The sequence below is a fragment of the Protopterus annectens genome, chromosome 8.part1 (assembly GCF_019279795.1).
Source record: "Protopterus annectens isolate FY-2018-M chromosome 8.part1, PAN1.0, whole genome shotgun sequence".
NCBI classification, from domain to species: domain Eukaryota; kingdom Metazoa; phylum Chordata; order Ceratodontiformes; family Protopteridae; genus Protopterus; species Protopterus annectens.
In genome coordinates, this window is record NC_056742.1 from 407,996,328 (window position 1) to 408,009,436 (window position 13,109).

General features: G+C 38.7%; 1 protein-coding gene across 2 annotated transcripts in view; it reads right to left on the bottom strand.

Moving 5' to 3' along the window:
- The window catches only part of ADCY7 (adenylate cyclase 7), a 2,777,509-nt gene that overhangs the window by 394,407 nt on the left and 2,369,993 nt on the right, over window positions 1–13,109 (bottom strand). For both annotated transcript variants that reach the window (XM_044081980.1, XM_044081981.1), the window contains one exon: window positions 5,218–5,403. In XM_044081980.1, coding sequence (XP_043937915.1) covers window positions 5,218–5,403 — 186 coding nt within the window. The remainder of the gene's footprint in view (window positions 1–5,217; window positions 5,404–13,109) is intronic.

Sequence of the window (13,109 nt, forward strand, 5' to 3'; positions counted from 1 at the left end):
TTGTTGATTAGGTAGCTTAGACCAACTTAAAATATTTATTAAAGCAAGATGCTGTCTCCTCCTCCTCCTTAATTTCTTTTCCCAGACATACAATTTTGGTCATTAGTAGTATGCCAATTTTTTTGTTATTTGACTAAAAGCTCAAAAAGACATAACAATATCTCCTTCAGCATTTTCATTTTCTTCCAATGCAGCAGGTCTTTTTCTTTACTGATATTGCTATTTAAACATAAACTGTCTTTTTTAAACAAGACTCAGTTCTTATCAATGATGTGCCTTACAAAATGACAACATGCCTTATTTTCTGCCCAAAGAATGTCCTTAGCTCCAAGTCAAGCCAAGAGGGACAATTCATTTCTCTACTAGGCACATGTTGCATAGGAAAAATAAAAAACTTTCCAATCACAGCAGTTATATGACGCTTAAGAGTAAACCACTTTCTGTAGATGTCTTGTTTAATATATAAAAAAACTACACAATCTAGCATAACTAAGGAGTCAAATACTTCTTCATTAAATGCAGAATCTAGATATCTAATTTCAGTTTTCTGGCTGTAGTTAGCTGAAAAACTAAAAGACCCACCTACACACAAATGATCACTGATGATGATGGGCTTGGCTTCATACTATTCCAGTATCAATCAATTCAATAACAACACCCAGTCCAATAAATAACTATAACCAGAGGGGCAAACCTTGTGGGGGAAGGGTGGATAAACATGCACCGTGAAAGTCCTAGCTTAGCTACACACTCAGTTACCATAGGGCTCAGGCTAAACCACCTATATCTGATGTCTCCAATTGTTTGTGTCTTTCGGCTTTTATCGGTTAGGGGTTGCCACAGCAGAACTCCGGTCCACTAATGATTGGCAGTTGATTTTTCTCTGCCGAGTTACCAGCCCTGATGCACAACCTTCAACGAAGGTACGCCCATTCATGCATATCTCCACACAGAAGACGCTCTAGCTGAGAATCAAACCGGACAGCATCTTACTGTGAGGCAACAATGTCTCCAATAACACCCTTATATCCTTCACAAGTACTAATGTCTTAAAGTGATTTTCTAGTGTTCCTAAATGAATTGCGGCATTTAATGATTCAAGTGCCATGCTATATTTTTCCTCGTTCTGTACTTATTTATTTGGGCCACTTTTTTAATTTTTAATTAAACTTTTCATTTAAACATATCTCAAATAAAGTTAGTATTCCCTACCCTGATGCTACCCTTCTGTTAACTTGCATCCATGGCTTTAATGGGGCACCTTCGCATCTGTGTGATGGTAAGCCCATTAAAGTCTATGGACATGACATACGTTTTTGCTACACTGATGCCACAAAGGTTAAAGCTTACTGTTTTTTTTTTCAATGATATCAGTGTATTAAAAATCAACTTTTTAAAACTGGATTCCTCCTCCAAAGTCAACTAATGGTTAAAGGCACAGCTCGGCAGCTTTTGCACTGCATGCCAATGTGCAAAGGTAATAAAGCTAAATAATCACTAACAATCTGGAAATAAGAGAATCTTAACTAAAGTACATTGTTAGAGAGATACAGAACAGTCAGAAAATAAATTCTCATTATTCTTCAGTTTCACACTAAGAACATTAAATATAACCAGATCACGCTCTGTGCTAATTTACAATGAACATGCTTAATCAAAATGTTAGCACCAGATATATTACTCCCATCATTAAATATCCCCAAGTGTCAAAACACAAGATTATGCAAGTGTATAAATATCACAAGGTCTTATCCTTCCAAATAATATTTTCAAATTGTGTATAAATACTCTGAATGTTTAAAACAGCACAAGTAACATTAATAATAAAAGCTGACAGTAATTTCTGATCAAAAGCTTAAACATCAATCATCAAAACAAAATATAAACATAATGTAAATCCATCCATCCACAACCCTATTTTCTCATTTTTACACATGTGGTCAGGGTGTCACTATCAGTAACAATCTAGAGGCAAGGTTCACAGTGCCGGGTGGCTAGCCTTGCCACTGATAAACATAATGTAAATAATGGAGCTTAATTGAATATCTGAATAAGTATTCAAATAAATGAAAGTAAATAAAAACTTCTGAAATAAAAAATAAAAATAGGTTACAACGATACCAACAGTGTCAAAATAAGCACAATTAAAAAAAAATAACATTGACTAAACAAATGACATTATCTTAGCCTGTAATGTTCAACAAATCTGGACCCAAACATTTGCTTTACTGAGTGGTGTACATGCATTTGGCATGAACTCAATGCAAATTTTGAAGTCCCACCAAGAAAATGCAGTCAACTAATAGCAGTTCACATTCCCAGGAAGAGTTGACTGCTTAAATAATTATCAAGACGTTACCAGCTTCAGAGTAACAATGCTATTAGTCTTGTACAGCCGCTCCCTCTGGTCAGGTGCAAACGTGCAACAGTTTCAATACACAAAAGATAACTGAAGGAGATTAACTACACTGACAGTGTAACACTATCATAGATACAATAGGCCAATATTAACTACACTGACAGTGGAACAGTATCATAGATAAAACAGGTCAATACAGTTTGTTGTTTAAATACTCAAGTGTTACCCAAAAAATGAAGTCAACCAATAGCAGCTTACATACTCTGCAAGCTTAATTAAATACTAGGATATTATCAGCTTCACCATAACACTGCTACTTCTTTGACAGGATCACATTCTGTCCATGCTCATTTGTCATTTACCCTAATGAACTGCCTGGTACTGTGGAAACCTCACACAATTCTGTGTTCAAACTGCTAACAAGGATGTGTAACCCTAAACAGCAGTAAGTTTCATCTATTCATCTATTAAATTCCATTGTATTCCAAATTTTAAACAGTACTATAATACCAAGAATTACTCTCAGGAACACAATCCATCCATCACTACAAACTTGCTTTACAGGGCTCAGAACTACTGCCATGACACGGCCTGGAAGATGCATATGCAAATACTTCACAGCCTCATCAAGATAGAGATTTAAATTTATCAAAATGTAGATTTGTGGATAGATCAGTAGCACATTGGTTAGTATTGTTACTTCAGATTGCTTGGTTAACCAGTTCATTTCCAGGCTCAGATGCCTTATCCTATATCTCTTTGGTCATGGGGGTTTTCACTGTTCACTCCAGTTTTATTCCATATCCTAAAGACATACAAATTAGAAATCTTGCAAATTGCCTAAAGGTGAGTGCAGTGAGTGACTGATCTTGTGAATCCTGTGATGGGCTGGCATCCCTTTCAGCATTAGTTTCACCGCCTTGCATTCAATGAGAGCTAGAATAGACTATGCAGCCTTGACCCTAACATGGGTTATACAGGTAATAGGAGAATGAATAAAAATGGAGAGAATTACTGGGTAATTGTGTAATACACCACACAGATACCTTCTGTTCATGGCCTACGTATGTGTGCATGGTGTATTACACTCTCTCATGGACAGCCACAGGAAATACATGCTTAGAGGGGTAAGCCTAAGTAGTGCAGAGGAAGTAAAGGACCAGTGATCCAGTGATGAAAACTGCCCCCAAACTGAATCATTTTTGCAATGTGAAACAGAAACAGCAAAACACTACAGGATGTTGGTGTTTATAGTTTGTAGAATGGGTTCCATAGAAGCTGAGCTTGTCTTTCCTATAAACAGGTTACAGTTATGAACATCTGGAGTTCTGTGCCTCTTTCTGACAATCACATAACTGTTGGGAAATAAAGCTAATTAAAAGCATACAACTCAGAGCTATCAGAATGCTGAAGGAACGGAAAAAAAATTGGGTAGAAAGACCTATCTGCACTTACAAACGTTAGAAGAATGGAAATTAGAGAATGAGGGGACAAACATCAGACACATCAAAAATTAAGTATGGCTCAAGGGTGAAAAGTGGGATTGAAGATGATAATTTTGGTAGGTGAAAGTCGGACAGTTCAAGAGAGACTTGAGGAAATATTCCTTCACAAAGATGATGATGAGGCATGGAAAGGTATTGCCTGAAGCAGTGGTTTATTGTAATCCTCAGGAGGAGTCAGTGATGTTTGGCATGGCAAACACAGGCATATAGCTCCCTGTCAAAACTGCAAAACCAAATAATGAAAGTCACTACACTTAAAAAATGTGAGATTCAATTACAACAGTGGATTCCAAAACTGATTGTTACACTTTTCAAACAATTTGCAGGGGGAATTTGCTGATCTGCACCCCACAACAAGATTGGTTTGTTCCCAACCCCATATATACTGTATCTGAGATCAGTGTACCTGATCACCAGATTGTTAAAGTGATTATTTATTTATTTTTTTTCATATTACCCTTGCACCACGACATGTGGAGCAAAAGCTGATGAGCAGTTACTTTAACCATTAGATAATTTTACAGGAGAAAGCCAGTTTCAAAAAGTTCATTTTTCATACACTATCACTGTGGAATACTATATACTTTAACCTTTGTGGCATCGGTGTAGTAAGCATGCATGTTGTGTCCAGTAGGATGAATACTCTGATACCATAGTCTTGGATTAAGCACATATTTCCCTGTTATTTTGGCAGATTAAATTATCACAATTACTGTTGTCAACCAACCAACAGGTAACTCAGTTGTAGGTCCCCTTTAGAAACCCAAAAACCCACTTATCCAAAACCCAAAAGACTGAGATGAAAATACCGACATCCAGGAAGACTGACTGGCCGGAACACCGACAAATCAATAATGGTAAGTAACCACTTGGCCAGCATGCTGACCTTTGCTCCTTACCTCCAGAGTAGTGCAATCTCGGAGTTGGTATATTTAGTTAGGGGGGTGTGGAGATGAAGCCCTCCACATGGGTGGGTGTTTGTGCGCTTGTTAGTGTGTTTGCAGGTTTACATATGCTTTACAAGGTATTATGAGCCTTCTAAAATACTTGTCTTTGCAGCTATCACTTATGTTTTAAATCAAGGACTGAGAAACATGCATAACAGTATATACAAGTGTATGGGATTTTAAATGGACATTATTAATATTAAAATACTTGTTTACATGTATCATGAAAATCATTAAAAAAGCAGCTAAAGAAACAAATCAAACAAATGGATATAATTTTCTGCTGCAATATGCAAGGTACAGAAACTTAACAGTTGCCTGAGCATCATTTTTAGGTTGATGACTCTGAAACATAGCTTACTTAAACAATGTTCAGAAGCCAGTTGAATCAATGTACCATACTAACCCCATTTAGACGTCCATGGGCAGATGATGGATCACTGCTACCACTGCCTCTGTGCTGTAGGTGGAAAAATGGCTTTGGTGCTCCCCAAGACTCCAGATACCGTGTCATACGAACCGAATCTCGCATCTTCAGCCCATCAGAAGCACGTGACTTGGGAAGGGAACCTTGAGAGCCTAACTGTTCACTCTGAAAATACATGCAGTTCCATAAAAATGCGTTCAGACACAGTAAAAGAATGTGCACTTATTTCACATTTTCTACTAATCATTGTTTGGTTTAGGTCAAGGCACCAACAAACAGAAGGTAAATCTTGGTACACTTCCTCAGAAACAAGATATTTTTGCCTGCCAGTGAACTCACTGTGTAGCAGAGTATGTCCTAGTTTTATGTACTGAGGTAGCCTCTTTTACTGGCATAAGTAGGGCATTTCAAAAGGCTAAACATTCCTTTGTCGTTAATCAAACTCTTGAAATGAAGAAAAGATAGGACACTTCTAGTATGGCAAAATAATGAATGGGATACTACTCTACATCAGAAATTAATGGATTAAAATGAAAGCATCTGATATAAGCAATTATTCCTCTTGTTTAAAACATCTGCTACCAGCCTTGTATGTATAGAAATAAGAAATTATATAAAATGCTATCAAAAACTGACGCATCTTCAAGCTCTACTCAGCAAGTCTTCAAATAGAAAAAAGGATAATTTTCTAAACAAGAAAGAATACTCCAAGAATGGTTTCCGTCTGGTATTTCATATAGCAGATATAGACATATATTAAACATTACCTGGATTTATGGAACACGTGCTTGTTTACAGATGGGTCTTACACAGACGTCAGTCACTTCCATGGATAAGAAGTCTTTTGGAATCAGGGCAGACTGAGAGCAAGTTTTTTTTTGGAATCTGACCCAATGTTATTTACTCTTAACAGAAAATTATTTTTTGGTCATCCAACAGGAGAGGGAATGTCTGAGCACCTGGTGCTGACCCATGAGTTTGTAGAAAATTGGCTATAATAATAAAAATCATACAATGTAGTCCATTGTTTTGCTATAAAAGTGAACTGCTTTTATTTTCCATATGGTATGGCAAACTGCCCATCTTAAATGCATTTGAAAAACATAAGGATCCTGAAAAAAACTGGCACTTCAGCTGAACACTAGGAGATTGAGAGCCACCAAGTACTGCCCACTTTTCCTGCTTGATACTGCCAATGTGCTGCTACCATCAGTGGCTTCATGTTAATACTGTCATTTTTTGTATATTAATTTTTTGACCAAAGTAGGTTTATTACTCAGATGATTCAGGGGTGCTGGGCTGTAGGAAATGTGGCTGTAAAAGCAACAGCAAACTGTAAACTATGCATTACTACCAAAGTGACATGTTATATGAAATGAAAATGTTTATTAGCAGAAAGAAATAAACTTATGACTTGCTGAAGTATAGAATATGAAGAGTCATTATTTTTATTTTGCATTTTGAACTCTGCACACTTCTAGAGTGTGTAAACCCTTCAATAATCTGAACTGGAATTAACATTTCACTATATGAAATACTGGACTTGTTTTGAAATCCCTTACAATTCCTCTCTTTTTACCATATACAATATTTAATCGTTTGCAGCACAGGTCTTTAAATGTTCATTATGCTTACATGCTGTAGCAAAAATGAAATACAAAATATGCAAATGCATTTTACCTTCTGATTTTGATCACTTGATAAATTAGGCAGCGTTACTCTACTGTACTGACTGGTGCACTACCCATGTTAGGAACTTGCCATGCACTTTAAATAAACAGAAATAAATACATTTCATCTACTGTGCAGAATTCTATTACAGTATAAATTGTAAGGTGTTGAGCTACATTTGTTTATGTGATGACCCTGAAAGAGACATGGTAAGAATGTACTTGACATCATTATGCAGTAATAAGAATATATAGGCTCATAGGTATATATTAGGCTAACGACCACTAGGGCCTTTATAAACCTAGAAGCAAAACCCAACCCAATTGTGTCCCTATGTAACATGGGGAGTCTATTGGGGGGGGGGTATGTTAGGAGGTTGCAAATGTTTAGTGGGGGCTATGTTAGTTAGGGAACATTTGTTGTTGGCCTTGGTTTGTCACAGATATGGGGGCTAGACTGGTGGTGAATTTTTTATTTCCCATTCAATGGTCAAGGTTAAGTATGAATAGGTTAGGGATGAACTCTGCTTCACATGGATGGTTAGCCTATTTCAGAGTGTGGGAGATCCTTTAGGACAAATCAGTCTCACTAGCATGTTCTATTTATGTCACAGGCAAAGTTTAAATCCTTGGATCAAGTGTTTCTGATACCACTCATTTTGCGGATGTGCAAAATGTTCATCAGGGCAGGATCTGAAGATGTCTTATATGCCAGGCATAGATTGGCACTCAGTAACCTGTAAGAGACTGAGTATAGAAAGGGTTTTAAGGCAACCTGTATGGGACAATGTGTTAATACCCTGGATTGTCTTCATGAGGAACCTCTGCAGCATTCCAGCTGTTGTATATGCCTAGTCAGGTACATGTTGAAGGGGGCACTGTACTCAATGATGGGTTTAATAAGGGCTGAGTAAAGTGGTACTATAACTTCCTTGGACCTGGATGCTATACCCTTACTTATAGGTTGGGCGACATAGAAAGATTTTCTAATTACCAAATTGGTCAAAGGCCAGATTACTGTCTACATATGTTTCCAGACCCCTAACTACTGGTCAACACTTAGGGGTGTCTTATTGATGGAGTAATTAATCTGGGTAGACTTTTTTTCCTCAAAAAGGCAGTGCAATACACTTCTTGACATTGAGTTTTAATCTATGGTTTTGGCACCCGTCATTTGGTTGTGCTAGAGTGACTCCTCTTGTAGGATGTTAGCATCATGGGGGAATCTATGATACCAGAGGCCCCTGACATTAGCCTTGATCTCCAAGAAGATGATGGCAAACAGGAGTGGGCCCAGAAATGAGCCTTGGGGTACTCTACTGGTGACTGGTCACTTTGTGGAGGTGGTCACACCAATCCTGACTTATTGGGTCCCATCTATGAGCCAGCTGGCAATCCAGTGAGTTATGTAGGGGGTTATGTCTAGCTTGGTGAGTTTATCAACAATACAAAAATGGGGTATTATACTGAATGCCTTAGCCAGGTCTAGTTAGGTGGTATGCACTGTTTTCTCTTCATTCATTGCATTGATGACCCTCTCAAGGAAGTGCACCAGGTTAAGTAGACATGACTTTCCTTTGATAAAAAACAAACCGGGATGGGTCCATTATCTGTAGGTTGCCAATGGTTTTGTTGATCATTTCCATAATGATATGTTCCATGGCTTTGCATACTAGACTAGTCAGACAAATGGATTTACAGCTTGCAGGGTCGGTTGATGGTAAACCCTTGTGAAGAGGGATAACCATTGCAGTTCTCCATTCATGTGGCACATAGCTTCTTTTGAGGCTGTAGTTGAAAAGTGACTCAAGTGATCCTGATATGTTATGTTTCAAGCTATTTAAGAGGTAACTAATGATACTGTCTGGGCCCACTGACACTGTGTTTTTGGCCCTAGCAAGTACTGCCATGACCTGCTCCCTGCTACTAGCTTGGGGAGTATGCTAGTAGGAATTTCAAAGGGGTAGGCAGGAGGAGAGTGATGGTTGAATTTAGAACTGAATTTATCAGCCAAAAAATTTGCTATGCCACTCTGATCGTCGAAGGTGGTACCATTTAACACCAGTTCAGCTTTCTGCTGTGCATTACCTTTAAGGTTTAGGACTTTGCTGTAGAAGGCCTTGTGGTTGCCTTTAGCTTGAGAGGCTATCTTGATCTTGTAGTTGGCCTTGCTGCATTTAATTAGTTCTTTTAGCTTCCTGTTTATATTAATTAGAGAGCTCTTGCTATTATGAGAGTTGCTCTTTTTGATTTTGGCCATGATTTTTTTCCTTTTGCTATATATCCTGCGAAGGTTAGCATTCCACCACTGTGGTTTGTTTTGGGCTTACTTCTGGTAGGTACAGCAGCCTCTATGCAGTGATTTACATGGTTGTACAGGTTTTCTGCGACCAAACTATTGCTTAATAGGGTGCAGTTTGCTTTTAGTTCCTAACTGTTACAGGTTTTGCTGGGTTTTCTGTGTTGATTTTTAATTTGAAGGAGACAGCTTTGTGATCTGACTTCACTAGTGAGGCCATGACAAGGTGTGGGGGGTGCAGCACTTTCCAATACTGATGAGTACTAGGTCCAGTACATTTCAACCTCTGATATTTGTGTTAATAAAGTCAAGGAAACCTTCCAAGTGTAAGCTGGAGGCAGTGTATGTTTCCCAGTCTATAGAGGGGATAGTTGAAGTCTCCCATGAATAGAGTGTTAGGGCTGGATGCTGAGTGCCATCAGATCTAGGTATGAGTTATGGGATTCTTGGGACATATGTAAGAGTGGTCCCAGGACTGAACCCTGAGGTGGAGTACCTCAGGGTTCAGTCCTGGGAACACTCTTGTTTGGCATCTACTTCTCTGAAGTAAAGGCCAACACTAAGGGACTCTGGCTAACAAAGTTCACAGATGACTGCAAACTGGGAGCCATTATTGAATCCCCAAATGATGTGGATATTCTACAAAAGGGCCTTACAGAAACAGATGCTTGGTGCCTGAGCCATGGGCTCAAGCTCAATGCCAAGAAATGTATAGTTATCCCCTTTGGGAAAAAACATGTACCCATGAATTACCACATAGGTGGCAGTACATTAAACACCGAAAGTGTGATAAGAGACTTGTGGACAGTGGTCTCACCTTTGATAACCACATCGCCACAACAGTCAGGAAATCCTTCTGTGTGCCACACCTCATCACTAAGGGCTTTTCATCCAGAAAAAAAAGAGGTCATTGTCTCACTGTACTCATCCCTCATTAGACCCATTATAGACCCATTATAGACTACAATTCCCCATTTGGTATGTACCTCTCAAGACATCTGCAACAACTGGAAAGGCTGCAGAAATACCTCACTAAAAGAATCATAGGCCTAAAGCAGATGTCCTATGCAGACAGTCTAAAAAAAACTCCAGCTATACTCTGTCACATATCGTCTACTCAGAGGTGATCTCTGTTTAACATACAAGGCCATGTCAAACCCAGAGCTGCTGGACATGCTTAAAGAAATCCCAATCCCTCAGAGCCACACATTCCAGGGATCTAAACCTTGTCATCACAAGGTTCATGACCCAGAGACTCCCCAGACTCTGGAATAGACTGCCCATACATGTCAAGCAGAGCACCTCTTTGGCCTTCTTCAAAAGGAACCTTGACGATCGGATGGGAGATAGGAAATTCATCCCGGGGATCATGTCAGTCACCCTGCTAGACAGGGGTCCAGGGAAGTAAATATTGTAGGAAGACATAGCCAGGGAATTGTTATGGCTAGGCTTGTATAGGCCCTAGGGCCGATAGCCTAGTACCAACCTATGAACCTATGATCTATAGCTAGCTATGATATAATGAGGGACTTTATCAATGGTGCTTTGCACTTGGTTGTACTCCAGGGCATCATCCTGTTTAACCAATCTAGCTGTATATTGGTTGCTAAGGTAGATTGAAACACCTCCACTTTTAGTCCCTGTCTGCATGGTTGATGGTCTAAATGTGTGGAAGGCACTGAAGCCTTGCACTGCCAAAGTACTTTCTGTGGCTTTAAACAATGTCTTGGTAATGGTTCAGATGTCTATATTCTCCAGAGAGTAGAGAGCTTGTAGGTTATAGAGTTTTTTGTTAAGGTTCCTAGCACTGAGCAGTAACACCTTCATCTTCACTTGAGCTTTATTTGTTAAGATGGTAGTTTTGCCAATTTGGCATTGCTAGAAATGGCTTTAAAGAGATGGACAAAGTTTTAGCCAATATTTGGCAGCTCAGAGGGGGACAGGTGCTGGCTATCCTTGGCAAAGCAATATGGTCTATTAACCATGTCAGCCCATGCTGACAAATATTGAATATCCCTGGAAGGAGACTAGAATTTAATCCAGTGGTCAAAAGTCAATAATTTTGTGTCATACTGTGGCATCATCCTTGGTGAAGGTAGAATGCTGCTCAATGCTTTTCTTATTATGTTCTGCATGATTTGTAGAATATATTGGTTTCAGACATAGGCTAAGTATGATGTGGGGGAATTAAGGGAGTGAGAATAAATAAAACATAGCTCATACCTGTCTGAAACACGTATTCAGAGAGATCCATAATGTCTCTCTTCATACAGTCCAGTGAGGTATATCTCACATCATTTGCACCCACATGGACTATGATATAATCATACTGGTACATGTGGTGCAGTGACTTGAGTGCTTGTGTAACCTGGCAGAGGTTGGCTCCAGACAAACAAATAACCATTACCTTCTCCTTGTCCAGTCTACTGAGTGGGGCAACTGTGTGCAGTATAATGGAGTCCCCTATGACAAGAGTCATGGGTAAAGTGTTTGCTTGGGACTCCATTGGATGTAGGCATATGTGTGGTGTTTGGTGTTGCTTTTGGTGTGTGCTTTACAGATTGCTGAGAATAGATGCTGCTGTTTGCAGCCCTAGGAAATTTTTGAGGTTTGGGATGATTGCATTTTAGTGCTTCAGCATAAGATGATCTGTGTGTGTCATGGGCACTGTGTGGTGGGTGTAATTTGCTTGTTCTTGGCAACATTGTTTGTAAGCGAGATTTTTGCCTCCAAGGAAACTGTGTATGTTCATCTGTCACATACTGTGTTTGTTTCTTTAAGGATTAAAAGGTTGTTTTTGAACATGAAACAATTGCTACATTGCCTCAGAATGCCCATATCTACCAAGATGGCTACAGAGACATTTGGAAATTATATATCCATGTTGTCTGGACCTGCATTAGGGTAAGCTATTATGGTCTGAGGACTGTGTTATACAGAGTTTTCCTAAGGTAAGGTAGGGTTAGGGACCAGAGTTAGTGCTAAGATATGGTATTAGTGTTTTTACAAATGCAAATAAGCTTAACCCACAGAACGCCTCACTAAGTAACATGTAACAGTCCTAATAGTAGTTATATAGGTAAATTTTATTGTTCAATCAGTTGTGTCTGTTCGGGGCACTGCCAGCCACCACGGCACAGCATATGCACTTAATTTATAGCAAAAGAAAAGAAACTGAAATCTAACTCCTAAGTGCTCTAGCCAGTAAGACTACACTTTGAGCTCTTCTAGACAGCTTCCCAACTCAGAAAGACCAGGCAACTACCTTCTGCCAAAAGACAGATGACCTGGTCCTTTTACTGTAAAAACACAGCAAAACTGGAACCTTCATCTGCAATGCAACAACAAAACACGTTAGTCTCTGGCTAGATTACCATCTAGTCTAGAAAGCAACACTTACAGAAGACATGATTTTTACCCTAAAAGTACTTTAAATACTCTTTAATTTTCTCACTTTCTGATTTCCAGTTAATACCTCCATGTTAGGAATTCGCTAAATAAGTACTTAAAATTAATTATTTTAGTTCTTATCTCATGCTTTTTATTTACAGATGTATCATTTACTCAAGCAATTATATGGTGATGCTGGATGTGTGAGACTAATGATGGATTTGAACCACTTTCTAGCTACAAACAAGTATATGAAACTGATATCTATTTTTTCTGAAACAGACTGGTTATAAAAATATTTTAAAGCATGTTTAACTATGTTAACTTCCAAAATGTTGCACATTAAAGAGAGCTGTGACAATCCAGTAAAGCATCTGTAAAAATATGGCTAATGCCTCTTCAGATAAAGAGATTACGATTTGTTACTGAAACATGACATTTTTAGTGATGATGTACAAGCAGATGCAAACTGACTTGCATGTACAAGCAATGACATACAATAAAACAAAAGA